General features: G+C 45.7%; 1 protein-coding gene across 5 annotated transcripts; it reads right to left on the bottom strand.

The window, feature by feature from the left end:
• Positions 1-423: 423 nt before the first annotated feature.
• LOC122740247 (WT1 interacting protein) lies at positions 424-20021 on the bottom strand. Of its 5 annotated transcripts, none has more exons than XM_043982195.1 (8): positions 18898-20021; positions 13365-13466; positions 8796-8863; positions 8434-8496; positions 8012-8142; positions 5171-5222; positions 3915-3983; positions 425-3646 (listed from the first exon to the last, which is right to left on the bottom strand). In XM_043982195.1, exons 1-8 carry the CDS (start codon positions 19682-19684, stop codon positions 3506-3508), a joined length of 1413 nt encoding a protein of 470 aa, XP_043838130.1. In that variant the 5' UTR covers positions 19685-20021; the 3' UTR covers positions 425-3505. The 5 variants fall into 5 exon arrangements, 3 of the variants coding, with proteins under 3 accessions (XP_043838131.1, XP_043838130.1, XP_043838132.1); XR_006354718.1 differs by lacking the exon at positions 425-3646 and adding an exon at positions 6322-7198 and having other exon boundaries at positions 3909-3983; XR_006354719.1 differs by lacking the exon at positions 425-3646 and adding an exon at positions 7774-7826 and having other exon boundaries at positions 3914-3983.
• Between the last annotated feature and the right edge of the window lie 1410 nt (positions 20022-21431).

The raw sequence follows: 21431 nt of genomic DNA, 5'->3' as shown, positions 1-21431 counted from the left end.
CATGCACTCTTTGGGCAATAGAGTAATAAGCCTGAAGAGGGGCCATGTAAGCACAGCAGCGCAAGAGCCTACGTAAGCTGCTATTCCAGTACTCCAAATGTCACATGGGTTCCCCATCAAACCAACACAATCCATCTCACACATGTAACTGGAACATGTCTCGTGTTTTGACTACATCTCCCAGAATGCCCAAAGGCTTGGGAGTAATTATTCTCTAGGGAAAGCTCCCAGGACTCCATTTTTCCAAAGAAATTCTGCCTAAATGTAAGAGGAATTTCATCAGGAGACGACAACAAAGAGATTTATGGGGAAAGTTATCTGGAGAAAGCATTTAGGGCAGAAGAGTTAAGAAATGCCTTTAACGAATGCAAGCAGAACAAGAAATGATTGAGGCCATTTAAAGAAGTGTCTCAAAACACTGGGATTCGGAATGAGGAATGTTTCTCTGCTGCACTAGCAATTATTTTTATCCCAATTAATTGTTTTACTTTCAAAATATGTACTCTTAGGCTACTTGATTAGCTTGGTGCAAATGGAGTTCAGATGCTTTTTAGAGGTTCCTGGTTGATGGAGAGACTCAAGCTGACTGAGGTATACTTACGTCCAAAACAGCACAGATTGAACTCAGCAATTCATGGAAACTATAGGATCAGGTGAAAAGTGGGCTACACATAAAATGACCTGAGTGACCGAAAGCAGACCACATACAGATGCTGTTTTCTTCTGACCTCTGACAGCCCTTGAGCAAATGCAGACCATTCTTGAGAAACCCAGGTTTCTTTGGAGAGGCCTCCTGATTCCCAGAGCACACTACGAGAGTTATTAGTCTGAAGCCCAGGACAATCCGTCCATCCCTGCCTTCTCTCTCTCAAGGGAGGGAAATGGAGCCAAATCCATCAGCTCTGCTGAAGACTGGCCATGGTAGAAAACATTAAGTAAACCTTGTCTGTGGGGCCAGATCCCTTGAGTCCCTGTACCAAACAGGACATTTAGATAGAAGGTTTGCAAAGAAGAAAAAATCCTTCCTGAATCCAGAGGCCACTGATCAAGAGGAGGTCTCAGACTGGAGGGGCTACAGGCTTATATGCCATCACAAAGTATCTCCCACCCCAATACCACAAGAAGCAGATAGAAAACATATTTATTGGACAGAACAAAAACCCAGTGATAACTTAAGAAAAGGATGAGCAATCTTTTAGATAAATAAATAAATCTGGTTTTCCCCAAAAGTTCCATTTCCTTAAAGACCAAAGGAATTGGACACAGAAACAAAAGCACCCCATTCCCCCCCCCATTCCCCTGTACTCTGAAGCCTCAGAGGAGGCGCAAAAGCACATTCTGAGGTGATAGAAGAATTCATACAAAAATAATTAAACTGGATTGTGTGCCCTGCACAAACCAGCTTCATGATATACAAACTGGGCATTGAGAGGATTTCCTACAAAGTTTCAGAAACAACCTCGGTCCAAGTTCTTGGAAGAAAACTATATTCTTTTAAAGAAAATGAAAACATTCTCAAAGGAAAAAAAACTTAATTTAAGTCAAATTTTGGCCTTTGTCCTGGCATCAGCTATATAATGAAGTCATAAATACACTTCTCTTGCAGCACAAGGAAACAGGGTTTTCTGTGGGTCCCCTTCCTATGGTTCCCTCAAAATCCTTCTTCCCAGAGAGTCTTGATAGCCAAGGAAGCTGTGCCCTTAGATTCAGCCCCTAGTCATAGCCACACATGCAATAGCAATCACTGTCACAACCACATACATGCACCAGGGCACACACAACCTCAGCCACCCACACTGTCACAGCCAGGCACCTTGGAGTCCTGGGACAAAAAAAAAGGCCAGGAAAGGTGACAAGGGATATTGATAAAGCAGAATGATAAGGGAGGAATTCTCAGCCTGTAGCAAAAGAGGAATGGACCACAGGACCCCCTCCCTTGCCACCCCCAACAAAAGTCCACTTGACCCCCTATACTCACTAGCTAAAAGCCCATGGAGGATCCAACCAGTCACTAAGAGTCCCACCTGATTCCTGAGCTTCTCCTGTCCTTTAATTACTTCCCATACTGCTTGATTTGAATAGCATGTGGTAGTTAACAGGAATCCCAGGAAAGGACATGGGCAAACAACAGCTGCTTTTTATTGTTCTGCCAGCACACACAGACACACTACCTTTCCCAATTACACACAAGCATGTCATCTGTCCTGACCACACAACATTCATCCTAACCAGACATGCTTTGAGCAACATGCTAATACATCACCCTCTCCACATGCAAACACACTATATTTCAACCACTACACATAGCACTCATCCTAATGAGACATGATGCCCTCCTTCAGAAAATATACGAACACACCACAATCCCCCATAACTCTGCAGCACTCCACACTTCCTGGTCCTGCATATTCCATCCCTCATCTCAACCCCAGCTAGGAGAGGGGACAAAGCCAAAAGAGGCCAGGAGGGTCCCTGAAGACAACCACCCCAACTTCCTTGGTCCAGATATAGCACTACTTCCCTGGGCAATGCACTATAACATGTAAGAGCACAATCCCCAGGAACTCCCCACTCTGGCCTGTGGATTCTGGTCCTACATGGCCAGGGCCTAGAGCACTCTGCCCTTTGCCACTAGGCTCAGAAATGGCCTATGGAGACACAATGAGACAATTAACAATTTCAACCTGCTTCAGAGTAGGGGAGAAAAGCTCAGAGACAATGGGTCTTGAAAGTACAACAATCCAGAACCACCTCTGGGTAGCAACCAACATGGTCCACTGAACTTCCTGAAGGAGGTGGTTCCAGGAGAGTAGTAAAAGTTTATACCAAGAATAGGACATGTCCAATTCCCAACCTGCTCCCTTTCAGAATCTAGGCATCCTTTCTACCCATCTGTCTGACCTCTGCTATCAACAATTTTCTACCAAACCAGGTTGGGGTCTGGGATCCCTGAGACTAGAATGTTTGTTTGGGAAGGAAGGTGAAGAGATCACTCAAACTTGAAGACAGAGACAGGCTAAGATCTCAAAAGTCCTGTAGGACCATGGAACACATCCTGGATGACAGGAAGTGCCCTGACTTGGGCTCAGGACCCAGATCATCCCCATTTTCAGCAATCCCATGTGCTTGGGGCCCAGGGTTTCTTGATTCAGGCACCTATGGGGATGGGACTACAAGGCTGCCACTCTAGAATTAAAAGGAAAAAGTGGCACAAGTTAAGTCATGGCAAGGGAGTATAGGGCCCAGCCCAGCCTTGGCACGAAGAAACTTGTAGGAATCGGTTCCATTCCATAGCTATCTCTCAGGACATTAGAGCCCAGAGAACAGAGCTGTATATGTCTGAGGGGACTAGTGGGAAGGCACTACTCTGGTCCAGAAAAACTCCTGGGTGGCAGGTCGGGGAGAGACCCTCACCTCACTCTGCCTAAAGAAGCACCAGGTCAAGGAACTGAAAAAAAAAATTCTCCTGGGCCTGGGCTAGAGCTCTGATCCAGTAGGGAGTCCATCAGAGCTCTGTCATATGCATAGTATAATTGGTCAGGGTCGGGGTGGGGAGGCGCCCCATGTGGCAGCTTCGACACAGCAGGTGGCCTTCCAAGGGATAGCAGCGGCGGCCTTCTTGATCATTCAGACGGAGCCCACAATCCTGTGGAATGAGAGGCACCAGTGCAATAGAATTAGCACCCATAACCATTCACCTCCTTCCCAGTAACCTGGTCCTCCACGCCAGGGCCAGAGAGCCTACAACCCCCAAGGTCCATTTACATCCCTACCCTAAGATCACTTCCCACTATAAGTTTATTCCCCACTTTGTTCCTGAACTTAATCCCCATTTTAGGACACATTAAGAGTGGGAACTGATGGTAAATCAGAAGGGCCCTTCCCAAAACCCCACAGAAATCCCCTGGACATACCTCACAGTGATAACATTCCACATGATAATCTTTATCCATTGACACCACCCGGATAGTTTCTTCACAGCCCTGATGAAAAAAAGACAAGGTAATAAACATATGGGTGCATGCTTACATATACAAACCCATAGATGTGTTTCAATAGCTTTGACAGATGAGAGTTAAGTGAAGATAGACACCAAAGGTGGATGAGCAGCCCTGAAAAGGGCTCAGCAAGCCCTCACACCAGAGGTGCTGGTCCTCCCTGGGCAGATGGGCTAACCCAAGTTGAAGGTAACTGACAGGCCTCAAACCTGTCAGTGAGTTAAGGAAATATCCACCACAAGTATGTCAAGACTTTCCCTTCAGGCCAGCTAGATGGCACAGTGAATAAAGCACCAGCCCTAGATTCAGGAGGACCTGAGTTCAAATCTGGCCTCAGACACTTGACACTTACTAGCTGTGTGACCTTGTGCAAGTCACTTAACCCTCATTACCCCACAAAAAACAACAACAACAAAAGCCAAAAAAAAAAGAAAAACACTCCCTGGAGGAATGAGCAGATGAGAACAATTTGTCCCAACGGCCAGGAAGGAAGTTAAAAAGCAGGTGCTATGGAGTGCTTAGAACTTGGTCAGGTATCAAAGATCCCAAGGTCATCCACTGCATTGTGGCCATCAACAGTCATCTTGACTTTTGTCCTGCCACCAGACTTCCAATGACCCAGGAAAACATAGTGAAGCTAATGACTTTGGGCAACTCTGCCTCACTTAAATTCAATTTATACACAAGTTAAAACATCATTTGTGATGTCATTGGTCCCCTTCAAAAACAACGGACAAACAACAACAATATACATGTACACAGCTAGACTGTGTACATGCACTTGAGTGATATCATTGGTCCTGCTAGGTGGTACAGTGGATAGAGCACCGGCCCTGGATTCAGGAGGACCTGAGTTCAAATAAGGCCTCAGACACTTGACACTTACTAGCTGTGTGACCCTGGGCAAGTCACTTAACCCTCACTGCCCCGCCAAAAAACAAAAAAAAGAAGGCTGAACAACAATATATATGCATATGGCTAGACAGTGTACATTCACTTGAAAGAGTTTTATTTGTATCCTTAAAACATTTAGGACAAAACCCTAATGCCAGGCCTCACTATCCACCCCCAGTTACTGCTGGCAGAGACCCTGGTCCACTGGTCAGAACCAAGCAAGTGGAAAACCAGTGGAAGCAAGGTACCTATATCGCAAAGCTATAACATATTCCTACCTTTTCAGGAAGGATGGGTCGGGTACATGAGGCACATTTGGGTGCAAAAACGCTGAAGGGAAAAAAAAGAGAGAAAGAGAGAGGAACAAGAGTCAGAAGCTGAGCAACCATATGCCAGCAACATAAAGGTCTCTTCCTAGGGGTGACTCCCTCAAATGGAGCCACCAGCCTAGCTCCTTCTTAACAGGGCACCCTCCATCAGTAGTATGTACAGGTACACAGCCAACTGCCTTGATCTTTTTTCCATCACTTACTATTCCTGCCACATTCACTGTCACCCACTACCACCACCACCACCACAAGACACCTGAGCCCTTTCATTCACTGTTTGGTTTCTTGGTTCTCTCCTAGTCCCTTCCCAGGTTTTTCATATCAGTCTTTTACCTTCACTTACTCCTGTTATTTCTAAATCCTTCGACTTACACAGAGCATATTAAAAAGGAGGTCCATCTACAAGATACACACATACAGAGGATGGGACAGGGTGAGAGAGAAGAAAGACATCACCATCATACTGTTAAACGTACACAAAAGCACACAGGAGCTGGAGAGGAGGCCCATCACATAGACATATATTTGTCAATAAATAACTAAGCACCTATTATATATTTGTCAACAGGAAGGATTCCAAGAGTAGTAGCCCTAGCCTTTAAGGAGCCTACAGTCTTGTTGCAGGAGACAAGAAATAAATATGTGCCAAGTTAAGTAACAATACGATATTTAAACAAGATCTTAAAATAACATAAGAGATGATAGAAGGTCAAACAGGAAAATTACTACTCATGACACAGAAAACTTCTGGACACTATTGGTGTCCAGAACAAAAGAAGGGATATTCATTACTACTACACTCTGTCCTGATTAGACCAGACAGTATTCTGTTCAGTTCTGGGGACCATATTTTAGGAAGCACATTAATGACCTGGAGTATGTCACATGTGAGCAACCAGGATGGTGAAGGAATTCTTGACTATGCCATATGAGGGTGCGATCTGGTCCTGTGAGACACTGCAGATATTACTGTCCCCATCTATAAGATGGAGAAACTAAGACTCAACAACTTGCCCAAAATCACATATCTAGTAGGTGTCAGGGACCAGATTTGAACTCAGAACTTCCACACTCCTAGTGCAGCAGAGTCTCTACACTACCTGGTGACAGATGCTGATAAACTGTCGTGGATCCTGAAGAAGGCACAAGGACAAGAGGAGACTGATGGCTGTGCTATAAAAGCATGAGAAAGAACCTGGAGATATTCAGCCTGCAGAAGAGTAGATTTTGGAGGTATACAATAGCTGCCTTCAAACATCTGAAGAACCATCTGTGAAAAAGGAATGAGATCCTTCTGCTTGGCCTCGTGGTTCAGAAATAAGAGCACTGAGCAGTCATTAAAGAGAATCAGATTTCTACTCTTTGTTAGAAAAACCTTGTACTAATTCATCTTATGCAAAAGTCTAATGAGCTCTCCTGAGAGGCTGAGGAGTCCCTATCATTGGACATCTTCCAGCAGAAAGGCTAAATGGCTATCAGTCTCAAATGATCGTGGATTTATTTATCTGTTTACATGCTACACCTCCCCACAGAACGGAAGCTGCTTGAGGAGAGAGGCTGTCTCTCGTTTTCGTCTCTGAATCCTCCATACCCATCACAGTGCCTTGTACACTGGAAGTGCTTACTAAATGCTTGTTAACTTGAACTGGATGTTGTATAAGGGTTCCAGCCTGGATATTAGTTTGACTAGAAAACTGTAAGGTCCCTTCCAACCCAGAGATTTTGACCCTGTGGCCTGGGGGCCCCAGAGGGCTCCCATGTGTGGATGCTGCATCTGATCTGTGTTCCATGACCTGGGATGCCCTGAGGTTCCCCATGTGTGGCTATTTCATCTGTCCTGTGTTTCATGACCTAAGATGGCCATCAAGCAATGTTTAGACTCTCCTCATTCTAAGAAGATACATATTTTCCCAGGATATGTTCGATATGGCCTGGCTCAGCTGTAGGCACAAGAATGACTCATCCAGGGTCCAATCCCTGAGGAAACAAAAAAGAGAAACAAGACAAGGCTCCACAACAAGAAGGGGAAAAATATCTAAAGGCATCAGTCACATTTAGTGTAAAGGAATCACTTTAGTCCAAGGACTGCACAATAACAGACTCAGAACTTAGGGGGGAGTCAGCAAACATTTAATAGCTGTGTGATCTTGGGCAAGTCATTTTAACTCCCTGAATCTCAGTGTCAGCATCAGTAAAATGGAGTAAATGATAGAAACTATTACAAAAGTTTGTTGTAATGAAAGTGCTTTGTAAATTGTAAAAATGCTTTAAGTATGAGTTATGATCATAATTGATATTATAATTATGATCCTCTCTGCATTGAAAAGGACAAGAAGGCAAAAACCTTTTTTGCTTCAATCTGAGAAATAGGCTCATAGAATCAGAGACAGTGACAGGGAAGTCAGTAATGACAAAAAGGTCAGAGAAACATCATGATGAGAAAGAGGTTCACCATGAGACAGGAGAATGAGGCCAGCACAAGGCCACATCACAGCCTTGCACTAGATTTTCAGTCAGAGAATATAGACACAAACCCCAGTTCAGTCACTTACTTCAGGTATGACCCTGGACAAGTCACTTGACCTCTTGGCCTCATTTTCTTCATCTGTAAGTGAGGGGGTTAGATTAGATGGCCTCTAATGTCCTTTTCTATGAGTCTATTACATATAACAGGGCAGTGTGCCTTTGGACCAGGATCATACACAGCTGCCCTGGGCTTACACATCACAAGGTCACACAGGTCACGGGATCACACTAGGCTCTTGGCCCCACAGCCTCTAAATCACTCACGTGTGATAATCTTTGACACAGTAAATATTGTTCTCGACATCCACGGTGAAAGGGACGCCATCCAAGCATTCATTACATACAACACATCGGAAACAGCCGGGGTGGTAGGACTTCCCAAGGGCCTGGAGAATCTGGAGGCAGAAGAGACAGAGAAAGAGACAAACGCACAGAGAGAAAAAGAGGACACAGATAGGGGGAAGGAAGGCAAGAAACAGAGGCACATTCAGAAACACAGAGACACCCAAAATTACACCAGAAAGACCTGGATCTCTCAGGAGGCACCCACATCCCTACCCAGGGAATAGGCTTCAGTGGAGCCTCTGGAAGTCAGAACAAACAAAGGGAACTTCTGAGAGAAGTTATGGAGGACCCTGAAGTGGGTGATCCAAGGGCTTGGGCGAAGATGAGCTGAGTTTTCTTACCATCTCCATGATGAGGTGTCCACACACGAAGCACTTATCGGCTGTCTGCTGAAACCCTGAGTACTGAGAGTGAAGACACAGAACTTATAACCAGCCATTGCTAAGGACCCCCACTGTCCTTTCAACATACTCCCCTCTAAAGGATTCTCCTGTCCCTATTTCCCCATCCCCAGTCATGACACAATAAAGGAGGAAGTCAGGTATCCTATATGCCCCTTTCTTGAGATCCCTATTGTGTCTAACCCCAAATGAGGGGGGGGAAAGCCAGTTCAGCCAGGACTCACCATTCCCCATTCCTACTTCCATCAGCATTCCCACCACATTAGTCTCACAGATAACAGATGGGCAAAGTCCTAACTCACCAGGAAGTCCTCCTCACAGTAAACTTTCCCAGCTACATTGTAGAAGGCCTTTCCCCGGAGTCTTCTCCCTATGAAGGAGGTAGGGAAAACAGGGAAACGGTCATCAAGCTATAGAAAAGATCAGTTCCAACACAATATCCTCTATTCCTTCCCCATAGGTAATGGGCATGGAGAAAGGAAGAGCTAAACACCTTCATCTCCTTCCAAAATTGATCTGACCAAGGTTACCCACAATCCCTACACTGCTATATCCAAAGGGCCTCTTCTTGGTTTTCATCATCCTTGACTTCTTTACTCCATTTGACACAACCGACCACTCCCTCCTACTAGATCTCCCTTACCTTCCATGGCAATGCTCCACTCTGATTCTCCTCCTATTGATATGTCCCTTCTTTTTCAGTGTCTTTTGCTGTATGGTTAAAGAGGTAAATTTGCTTCAAAGATATCACTGATATTAATGGGATGGGGGACTTGATATTGAAATATGCCTTTGGAAGACTAAAGTAGTAATGGAATACAATAATATTAAGAAGATAAAGACATCTAACAACCAAAGGAGATCAATAGATATTGAAGTGGTATTGTCCACCCAGATAAATGAAAGAAGTGTATAGAAAGTTCAGGAATCACCATAAACTTGGCAGGGAGGCATAATACAGCAGTGATAAGAAACTTCAAGTACCTGGACATTTCCCTGAGTTCTCCCTTCACCAAAAGCAGAGAAAGTAACAGATTTCTTATTTGCTATATTGATAAATCCATTCTTCAAAAGTGAAGGAGGTGGGGCAGCTAGGTGGCGCAGTGGATAAAGCACTGGCCTTGAATTCAGGAGGACCTGAGTTCAAATCCAGCCTCAGACACTTGACACTTAACTAGCTGTGTGACCCTGGGCAAGTCACTTAACCCCCATTGCCCTTAAAAAAAAAAAAAAAAGTCTGACTAAAAGCAAAGGAAGTATTGGAACTGCTCAACAGGAAAGAATAGCTGCTGACATAGAAATGAAGGGAACTTTGAGAGGTAAGTGTCCTCATCACAGAATTCATCATATGGGAGAAGAAAATTGGTCATAATTGGTCATGTACCCTAGATCTGGGAGAGAGAAAAGCAAAGATTTCAGAAAAAAGAGAATCAGAATTCATAAAATTCTGTAGCCAAAGTGAGCCCAAGAGGGATAAAATGCTTTCATGAAAGACATTTTGAAGAAGCAAACACAAATGATTCTGAAGACAGTTTGGTTTTTTGGACAAGCTGAATCTGAGGTGCTGAAGGGGACAATCAGGTAGAATTGACCTACCGGCATGATAGAGAGATACAGGCTAAATAAGAGTATAGTTAGAGGGATTCACAACTGCTTGAATTCACCAAGAGTAATTATAAATGGATCAGTGTCAACTCGGAAGGACTCAGCTCTCTAGCTAAATGTTCCAGACTATTTAGTATTTAGAATTTGGCTTGACTTTCCCTTTTCCTCACTTCTCACATTCATTACAAGATCATGTCTAATTCTACCGCTCCAACATCTGTCACATCTGTCCCTCCTCTTCCATCTTTATCCAGTGTAACAATTGGAATGACGCCACCTGCTGGAGAAAAAGCTGCTGTAGGAAGGCTCCACCATGAAGAGAAGGCATCTGAGGGCAAGCCATGCCGTCAAGGTCCTTGGTGTCAGGAAGTGACGTTTACTCGTGGGTACTGTCTATCAAGGCTACCGGCCAATCAACTTGAGGAGCCTCCCATTTCTGGGAGGAAGACACGAAGTAGGAAGTGGACACTGGCAGAGGGTTTTTTCATCTTTTGGTTCCTGACCTCGCCATGGTGGGTCAGATGATGGGATCTCTTAGAAATAGTTAGATTTTTACCTTTCTCTCTGATCCTAATGCTCTTTAATAAGTACTTAAACACTTAAATACTCTTGCTGGGGGTGGCTAGGTGGAGCAGTTGATAAAGCACCGGCCCTGGATTCAGAAGTTCCTGAGTTCAAATCCGGCCTCAGACACTTGACACTTACTAGCTGTGTGACCCTGGGCAAGTCACTTAACCCCATTGCCCCGGAAAAAAAAAATTGTAAATACTCTTGCTAAAGCTTATAATTTATTGGCGACCACTCACTAGATTTTAGATAATATAGCTAGAATTTTAGCCCCTTACACCAGCCTCCTTAGAATAGGTCCTCATTACCATCTACCTAGACAATTTCAATAGCTTCTGAATACTTCCTCTATATTCTATACCTCCAACTAAATCCTTCTATTACTTCCAGAATAATCATCCTACAGAATAAATTCATGTCACTTCTCTTCCCAAAAACTTTCAGTGGCTACCTACTTGCCAACTATGTACAATTCTAATTTCCTTTGACTGACATTCACAGTCTTCCACAATCTGAGGCCACACTACTTCCAGCCTTATCTCCTATTATTAGTATATATAAACTCCATGCTCCAGGTAAATGGTCACTCTCTCAAACACACAGAGTACTCTCCTACCTTCATGCATGTGTTCACTGTCCCCTAAGCCTAGAATGTCCTCTCTCCTGCTATTCACTGATGAATTTCTACCCAACCTTTTAAGCCTAATTTAAATGCTACATCTTCTATAAGGTCTTCTCTGATCTTCTAGCCAATAACAATCTTCTCCCTTAAATTTTAAGAAACACTTTGTTTTGCAACCCGTTAATGCAATTGTAATACACAACATTACACTGTGTGTGGCTTATCCTCCTATTAGACACAGGATTATCAGAACAGTGACTGTTTTAAATTCATTTTGTGAGTCGCCCAACACCTTACAGCATGTTCTATACCCAGTTGGAGCTTTAAAAGTGTTTATTTGAAAATTGTGTTATGTGACTGTGATGGAATAACACTGTAACCTAAGTAATGACAAATTTGAAGAATTCAGAGAAACTCAGAGACTTGTATGAATGGAAGCAGAATGAAGAACCTAGACAACAATTAATACAAGGACTCCTTTTAAAAATGTAAAGAAAAAAAAAAACAGAAAAAATGTAAAGAAAACAACACAGAAAGACATCAGAACTCTAATCAATGCAATGGGCAGGCATGACTTCAAAGGACTGCCAGGGAAGCATTTCTAGCTCTTCTCAGATCAGAGATTATAGACAACAAGTACAGAATAAGTCATATATTATCAAAAAGGACCAATGTGTTGATATGTTTTGTTTAACTACACACCTTTGTTAGAAAGAAATAGTCTACTGCAGACAAAGGATTATTGGGATGTAATAATGGTGGTTTTTTTAATTACAAATAAAGTGTTTATGCGGGGAGGGGAGGGAGAAGGAGAACTATTTGATGAATGAGCAAACGAACTCTCACAACAGCCCTGGGAGAGAAGCAAGACAGAAGATGATGAATTACATTCATAATCCTTACACACATAATCCACACTTCAGACTCTTTTGACAGATTGGTTAATTTTGCTGAACTGTTCTTTACTGTTTGTTTTAAGGGATGGTTCTTGTGGGTAGGGATAAGGAACATATAAAGGGAAATTTAAGTGATATAAAAAATATATATCGATAAAAAAATTTTTGGTTTTGTTTTTGGTTTTTTTTTTAGTGAGGCAATTGGGGTTAAGTGACTTGCCCAGGGTCACACAGCTAGTAAGTGTTAAGTGTCTGAGGCCGGATTTGAACTCAGGTACTCCTGACTCCAGGGCCAGTGCTCTATCCACTGCGCCACCTAGCTGCCCCTTAAAAAAAATTTTTTTAAGCATATAATCTAACAACTGATTCATGACTCCAATACTTATCCTTATGTTTGGCCTTAGGCCCCCTAGCTTCCCAGAAAAACCCCAACCCTGACATTGCTCCAAGGAAGAACATGACCAACAAGGCCCACTCCCTCTAGTCAATCACTGCCTTCCCATGCCCAGCTTTCCCCACATCTCCACTTCCATCACACTAACTCCCTTAGTGTACACCTTTGCTCTTGTTAGTCCCCATCTGTAGCAGGGGTAAGCAGGAGATTCTTGGCTCACAGATAACTGATGACTGTGCATCAGGGAGGATGGACTCTGGTGAAGGACCCTCTCTTCTTCAACAGTCTTTCCATGCTTCATAAGACCTATAGAAATCCATCTTTTTTAGACTCTTCTCTCTCTCTGCATACTTTCTCATTCCCTTAGCTTTCCAGAAAGCCACCAGTGCCTATGGAGTACCAAATTGCTCAAGCCCAAAAGAAGGAAAGCATGCACAAAGATAAGAGGGAAGCTGTTTCCACAGCTCTTCCATACCACAGGTAGGACTCCACTAGAGTCCATCCCACCAATGCTGTAACCAATCCTCTTTGACAGAACCCCCAGTTACTAGAGGCCAATCAGGAGTTCCCTGGTCAGCCCTACTACAGAATTCTCCCTGCATTCCACATATTTGCCACTAGTAAATCCATGTCTTTTATGTACGTGCCCCTAGGTCCCCTGGTTGTATATGTGTATGTCCTTTACCTGGTATACCTCCCATGTCAGCAAATCAAACATGTACATCTACAGGTGCATATCTACTCAGTGTGGTGTACCTATGCTGGTGCCTGAGCTAAGTGCACCTACCGCAGGAGTAGCAGGTAAAACAGCTGGTGTGGTAAAGGCTCCCCATTGCCTGGCAGGCCTGACTCGCCCCGTAGATGCCTGTCCTGCACTTTATACAAACTCCTGAAGGAGGAAAAGAAACAGAATATTTAGTCATTCATGGCAGGATACTTAACCTCCCAACCCTACAGCCCTGCTGTATGCCTCCCTTTCCCGCATACATGTCCTCATTTCCAAGTATAACATTTAGTGACATACATGACCATCACCACACAGAGACCAAGAGTCAGAGCTCTCAGACCTGAGATTTGAGTAGGAGGCAGGGCTCTCCTTCAGGGATTCTATGTACCTCACTCCAAGAGGAGGACATCAACCTTATCCGAGAATGTCTACATTGGAGCCAAGAAATTCTATCACCCCTCCTCCTATCCTGGGACAAGATCATTCTTTGGAGAAACAACATAGTTGAAGAGGAAAAAGCAATAGACTTACAGTCAGAAGACCTGGGGTTGAATCTGAGCTTGATATTTGCTAGGAGTGTGACCACTTCACTTCTGCTCTATAGTGCTCAGTTTCTTTAACGGTAAAATGAGAATCAGAATACTGGCACTATCTATCTACCTCACAGGGCTGCTGTGAGAAAACCACTTTGTAAACTACAATGTGCTATATAAACATAAAAACATTGTTATCATCTGTTAATATTCAAAATTTAGTTGGGATTTATCTATCTACCTCCACTAAGGACAGTTGAGGATAAAAGGAATGGGTATGGCTCCAATTACAGCAGGAAATATGCAGGCTAGAACTTAGACCTCTGTTATACACATATTCTAATTTGTATTATTGTCTTTTGCTCAATTCAGCAGACCTCAACTGAGTATCTATTATGTGAAAGGAAGGCAGGATGGTATAACTAAAAAGGTCCTGGACTGAGAGTCAGGAGAACACCTAGGTTCTAGTCTTAACTTCCACTAACTGCTTGGGAATCTTTAGATTTCATTTTCTTCCCCGGGCCTCAGTTTAAAATGAAATGATTGGACAAGCCAATATTTAAGAGCCCATGCCACTTCTCCAAGAAGCTTTCCCTGGTCCCCTCCTTCCTCAACCCCATTAGAGCATGTGCACACCTCTCTCATATTCCACTTACACAATCTATCCTATACTACAGTTACACATGTTTATGTCTCCTCTCCCCCTTTCAAATATGACTGGGAGCTCCATGAGGGCAGGCACTACATCTTACTCAAAGTATCAAAAGATTTAGAGCAGAGGTTCTTAACCTGGGTCTGTGAACTTGGTTTTTTTTAATATGTTGATAACTGTATTTCACTATAATTGTAATCCCATGTGTTTTGCGCATTTTTTAAAAATGAAAAGGGGTCCACAGACTTCACTAGACTGCAAAAGAAGGATATCACTCACATACACACAAACACACACACAGAACCTCTGATTTATAACTAGAAGAAAACTTTTTGAGAACAACCAACCACTAGTTGGAAGGTTGCTCTTGGAGCCAGAAAAACCCGAGTTAGCTCCTCCTTCTGATATATACTAGCCATGTGGTCACATCCCAGGCAACCCTCTAAGATGATAGGTTGCAAAGAAGTTACATCATAAGATCATTAGATCATAGACCAAGAGTTGAAAGGGACCTCAAAGGCTATTTGGTCCAATCCCCTTATTTTACAGATGAGGTAACTGAGGCTTAGAGAGATTAAGTGATATGCCAGGGATCACAAAAACAGTAAGCACCAGAGACTAGATCTGAATTGAGGTCTTCTAACTCCAAAGCCAATCTGCTTTCTTCTGTACCACACTGACTCCATTAGTTGAGTGGGTTTCCACACAGGAATTCCCCATACCAATAAAATCACAGCTCCCTAACAAAAAAGAAAAAAGAAAAGAAAGGGAAGGAGGGAAGGAGAAAAGGAAGGAAGAGAGGGAGGGAAGGAAAGGAGGAAGGGAGGGAGGGAGAGAAGGAAGGAAGGAGGAAAGAAAAGAAGGAGGGAAGAAGGCAGGGAGGGAAGGAAGAAAGGAAGGAAGGAGGAAAGGAAAGAAGGAGGGAAGAAGGGAGGGAGGAGGGAGGGAAGGAAGAGAGGAGGAAGGAAGGAAGAACATTAGGCTTGGAGTCAAGAACCCAGGTTCAAATTCTGCCTCAGAGATTTACTAGCTATAGTATCATGTACAGATCACTTAACTTCTTAGAATCTTATCTTCTTCATCTCTAAAATAGGGAGAATGATAATTGCATCTCATGCAGCTATTATGAGGAAAGCATTTTGAAAACCTTAAAGCACTATAAAAACTGTGAGTTGTTACTATTGTTTCTTAGAGGAAGAATTTTAATCCCAGGGAAGTCAGGTGAATTGCCTAAAGTCTCCCAAGAAGTAAAGCAGCACCTTTGCATCTCTCAAGTCTGTTACACACAGTAGGTATTCAATCAATAATCATTTAACTGAATTGACAGTCTATGAGCCTAGGAGCCATATGGCAGCATTTTATATAGGGAAATGGGAGAAATGCAAGGACGAATAAAACTCAACCACTACTGGTAACATCACTAGCAGTGATTCGGTCTGTTGAGCTTCCATTCTTGAGCATGGTACACCATTCTCCCTCCAGCCCAGCCTCAATGACAGGCATCCATAGGAAGTCACTATGGGACCACTCCAAACTTTTTTTTTTAATTTTTTTGGGGGGGCAGGGCAATGAGGGTAAGTGACTTGCCCAGGGTCACACAGCTAGTAAGTGTCAAGTGTCTGAGGCTGGATTTTAACTCAGGTCTTCCTGAATCCAGGGCCAGTGCTTTATCCACTGCTCCATCTAGCTGCCTCCCACCCCAAACTCTAAATCCTGTCTAGGACAGTTAGTAGCAAGAAAGCACCAGGGGTGGACAAACTCTTCCCCATCTGACCTCCAAAGTACACAAACTCCCTTTCTTCCCAAGGTAAGGAACAACTTAATCCAACTCTATCGAGGAGGTATCACAGGGACAGGAAGACATAAATACAATTATGTCCCAGAAGTTCATTTCCTCAGAAAACCCTCCTTTCAATTCCTTACTGGCCCAGATCACAAGGAAATATTTCTTAAACTTTCTTCACCTTGGAGTCCCCATGACCCCATTAGTTGACTGCATCCCCAAAATGTCTCTTTCTCTTATACTATCAATAAGACCCAGGACTGATTGGATCCCCTCAACAGGGGTCCTTGCCCATGACATAGGCAATGCACCCCAACCCACAATTTCCCGTAAACCCAGTGCAGCCTCTGTCTTGGGGACAAAGAGCATCCAGATCATCAAAGGACTCAGACAGTCCCTCCAACGTGCCAGTATGGTCAGTCTCAGGGAAACTGACCCCAGCCCAGCTGGAGAGACGCAAGTCTCTCCAAAAAATAGTCCCAATAAATAAATAAATAAATAAATAAATAAATAAATAAATAAATAGTCCATAAAATAGTCCCCAGATCAAACACATTAATCAATCAAGTATTTATCTATTAAGTGCCTCCTAAGTGCCAGGAACTGTATTAGGCACCAGAAATATAAAGATAAAAACAAAATGGTCCATGTCCTTAAGTAGCTTACAGATCCAGAGCAATAATAATAATAATACTCCAATACAGCAATGGGCCTGCAGCCAGGAAACCTGAATTCAAATCCTGACTCAGACATTTACTAGCTATGTCATTATGAATGAATCATGAATTAATCTCTTAGAATCTTAGTTTCTTCATCTGTAAAATAGGGGTAATTATCGTACTATATACCTCACAGGGTAGACAACACACACATATATAGGTATATACTAGGCACATCTAAAGCACATCTAGAAATGGCCCACAACACTATGGCTAAGCAGATCTGCCCTTCTTCCCTGCCGTGGTAACACTTTTCTTCAATCTATATATACACTTATCCACTATATTAGATTCTAGATTCTCTGAGGACCAAGGCTATTGTGCATCTTTGCAACCTCAGAGCCAAGTGAGAGTCGAGCTGGGATAGACACTTGGATAAATGTTTGAATTAAATTAAATCTCCAACTCCACAGGCCAGAAACCCCCATCGGTTACCACCTGAAAAGAGTGTGTGAAAGATAGTCAATTGAATGAAAGAACCAGGAAAAGGTAAACACATATGCCATATATGATGTCACAAAAGTCTTAGTTCAGTTTTAAGCTTTAGAAAACTGCACTAAGACTTTTGGGTCACTGTAGATGGGCTTACACACTCTTGAAATAAACCCAAAATATGAACATTCAAATTTGCTGACACCCTGGAAGCTGATTCTACAGGGATCCCCCTAAATGGAATTTCAACTAGTGCATTTGACAAGAATGTGCTTGCACAGTTTTCTAGGAACATTAATTGTTCAATGTCCTAACTGATTGTGTATATATATGTGGTTTGGGAAAGAGATATGGTCAAGAAATGGAATACAACAGAAGGTCCGTAGGCAGATACACCAGGCTCAGGACCTCGGTGGTCTCAGACTGATCCCTCCCTAGCCTCCCATCCAATTAACAAGGAACTCCTGTCAGCTCTATCACACATCTTTCATCTATCCTTCTTTCTACTCACAAGGCGAACTCTGCTATTTCAGGACTTCATCACCACACCTCTGAAGTACTGTAGTGGTCTCCTAACCAATATATCCCTCCTGACTCTGCCCTCTTTAATTCATCTTCCATTCAGGTGTTAAAATAATCTTTCTAAAGCATAGGTATGGCCATGTCGTTCCCCTATTCGAAAGCTTCCAGTAATTCCCTATTGCCAAAGGAAAAAGTGCAAATTCCTTAGCCTAGCACTTAAAATCTTCAACCTTGCCTCAACCTGTCCCTTCTAGTCTTTCACCCATCAGGAGCAGGGGGGTGGGGGAGAGGAGTGAAAGAAGGGATGTTTTTAAATGTGATTTGTTATAAACTTTTTTATAAAAACACACTTTTAACATCAGAAAATTCTGTTCCCCCAGGGCACTTGGAGAATGGTTTTGTGATGTCCTATCTGCTAAAAGCTGGAGGAGGAGCCAGGAACAAATGGGACACAATATTCAAACCTTTCTCCGTAAAGGACAAATAAATGTCTTTCCAAATCTCTGCCCTTAACCTCCTCTTTCATCCTTCGTGAGATCCAACAGGACTAATCTCTTCTTCCATCACCCACAATAACTTTCCAGTTTGAACCTTCCGACCTTTGCCCAGTTAATTTCCCATCTTCAAGTTCTTCCTCCTCTCCTGTACCTACCCAAATCTTGCCCACCCTTGAAGTCCCACCTCAAGCCGCAGGCATCTCCTCATGAAACCCTCCCTGGATCTCCAACCCAGACTTTCTCTTCTTCAGGGCTCCTACATCACCTAAGGACCAGCTGAGGGCCGTCCCGCGAACAGAAAACGGCAGTCTTGTTTTTCTGGCCAGACCAGACCGTGTTCCTAGGACCAAGAACAGGTCTCTCGCTCCTCTCGTCTACGCCCCCGGGCCCCAGCCCCCAGCCCGGGGCTCCGCAAACATCTACGGCAGAAACGATTCGGGTCAAAGGTCACTCACCGAAATACTCCTTCTTCGTTCTCAGGTCCAGCTCCCTCTCCAGCTCCAGGGTCAGTGCTTCGAGCCTCCGCTCCGCGGGGCTGAGACCTCCCTCCTGGCCCGTGGTCACCTGGAAGGGCAGCTGAAGCCGGGCTCCAGCCGCGGGCTGGGCATGGCCGGCCGAGGCCGAGGGCGGTGGGGCGGGTGGCGGCAGCAGCAGCAGGTCGGCATAGGCACCCGCCGAGCCCCGGGAGCTCAGGCTAGAGACGCTGGAGCGGGCGCTGCCGCCCGCCCCCGGGCCTCCGCACCAGGCGGGGCGGGCGGGGGCGGTGCCGAGCCGGGCCAGCCCGGGGCTCGCAGCGTCGTGGGGCTGCTCCGGCGGCCCCGGCCCGCGGGGGTCGGAGCAGCTGGAGCGCGGGCTGCCGTGTCGCTGGTCGTAGCCCAGGCTGATGCCGCTGGTGCGAGTGCTGCAAGGTCGGCTCCCGAAGCCCTCTGAGTCCGCCAGGCTGGCCCCGCGGGAGCTGCCCGCGGCCTTGGCGCTAGGCTCTGAAGATGGGGCGACCAGGCGGGCGCCGGGGCCCTCGTAAGCTGTCCGTCGCTGGCAGCGCTCTAGGAAGCCGCCGGGCTCCGGGCAGCCGCCGCCGTCCACCCTCCAGGAACGAGCAGGGGCCGCCTCCTCCGGGGCCGTGGGCCGCTGCCCTGGCCGCCCCCGGCACCAGCCGTCCGCGCCCGGCTCCGCCAGGGACAGATCGGCCAGCAGCCTGCTGGCGCGAAGCAGAGCGGCTGCGTCCGCCTGCGAGCGCTGCATGGCCCGGCCCCGGCCCAGTCCCCGGAGCCGCCCCGCCCCGGGCCAAGCAGGCGCGCCGGGCGCGTGGGGCTCCGGCTCCAACTCCTCCCGGCCGGGGGCTTCGACCAGATCGCAGCTCCGAGTCGTCACCTCCGCAGCCTCCTCCTCCCGCCGCGGCTAAGGCTAAGGCTGACGCTGAGGCCGGGCGGCGGCGGTGGCTGCATCGTCCGGGCCTCGGCGCCCATCCGGCCCGGGCCCCCTCGGAACCGGGCGGGGGTCAGGGCGCTGGGGGCCCCGGAGCCCGCCCCCCACAGGCGAGATGCGGTCTCAGCGCAGTAGCCAGCGCGCGGCGCGGAGGAATTTGGACTCCCGGGTTTGGTCCTGGTTGTCTCCCCCCGCCCCTTCCTCCCCCGCCCCTCTCCTTCCGCGGGGTCTCTGGGCTCAGTAGCGTCCGGAAAGAGGAGGGACTCCTTTGCGAGGGGCAGGAATGCGAGGAAGGAGACGGGGCGCTGCGGCCCTGGAATGTGGTGAAAAATGCTGTAAGAGGGTGACCCTCCCGGAGTCCGGCGACGAGACGGGTGTGGGATGGAGGTGGCGCACTAGTCTGTCTCAATTTCTTTTCTCGGGACAGGCCAAGCCGACAACCCTAGACTTTGGCTTGTCAACATGAACTTCTGCTGCTCTGCCCACTAGAGGAGGAAGAGAAAGCGGCAGGCGCCTGCCCCAGACTTGGGTGTTGGAAGACAAGCCAAGTCTGGAGCTAGAAAGCAAGCTTGCATCTATGTCGATTTGCCCAAGCTGGTGACCGGCGACCTCCCGAACATCCCGACTGACAACTCCAAGGGACTCGAATGCCCCCCATCCCTCCAGGACTGGTCCTCCAGCTATGTCGGAGAAGGAAACAACTGATCCATGTTCAGATTTAGCTTTAACCAAGGAGTGAGGAAAACTCTTGATAAATCGTCCTGTTTTTCTTTCCCCACATCCAGCGGCATCTTTTCTCAAGCAGTTCTCAGTCAGCCCCAGGTCAGTGTTTCTTATCGCACCCTCTTCCCACCCTCAGCCCCCTCCTCCTCCCAACACCCATTTACACAGGGGCTTTAAATAAGACTTAAAAGTAACCTGTTGGATTAGAACATTCTTGGTTATTTCCTCAACCACATTTTGAAGTTTTGTTGGACTGTCTGGCTGGTCCTGGAAGCCTCTGGCTGGGCCTCACAGGTCCTTATTGTACAGTCCTGGCATCTTATCCTAGTGTCCTCCCTAAACATTAAAAGTAACATCAGGAATAGAACCCTTAATGTGATCCAAGAGCCCTAGGAAATGTTTCCTAGCAAGGGTGTGTCCCAGGACTGTGGACAGCGCCCAGGTAGGAGTGCCCCCGGGCTCAGAACCCAAAGCCAGAAGGTAGAGCTCATAGTGATTGACAGGAGGGGTAAATGCCAAGAACCAATAGGAGGCCCAGGTATTTATGAAGCGGCAGAAATCAGTGCTCCTGTGCCACCACTCTGCCTAAGTTTGAAGGCAGGGTCGGGACTGTTTCTTTACCTACAAGTTTCCAAAGGTAACCTTTATCTTCCAGAGGTAAGGTCCTCTGTGCTGTTTCTATCTTTTCTTGCATGGAAGTTACAACCAGAATTTTGTCAAATGTTGGAAACTAGTGCCCATTTTCTGCTGCTGCGACCTATTTGGTCAGCAGAGAGCCACAAAGGAAAGTGTGAAGTGAAATGTGAAGAATAGAGAGGACAAAATCCAGGCTCTGTAATCA

Source organism: Dromiciops gliroides, chromosome 2 (assembly GCF_019393635.1).
Source record: "Dromiciops gliroides isolate mDroGli1 chromosome 2, mDroGli1.pri, whole genome shotgun sequence".
Classification (NCBI taxonomy): Eukaryota; Metazoa; Chordata; class Mammalia; order Microbiotheria; family Microbiotheriidae; genus Dromiciops; species Dromiciops gliroides.
Note: the sequence above shows the minus strand (reverse complement) of the source record. Positions and strands in the feature narration are given on the sequence as shown.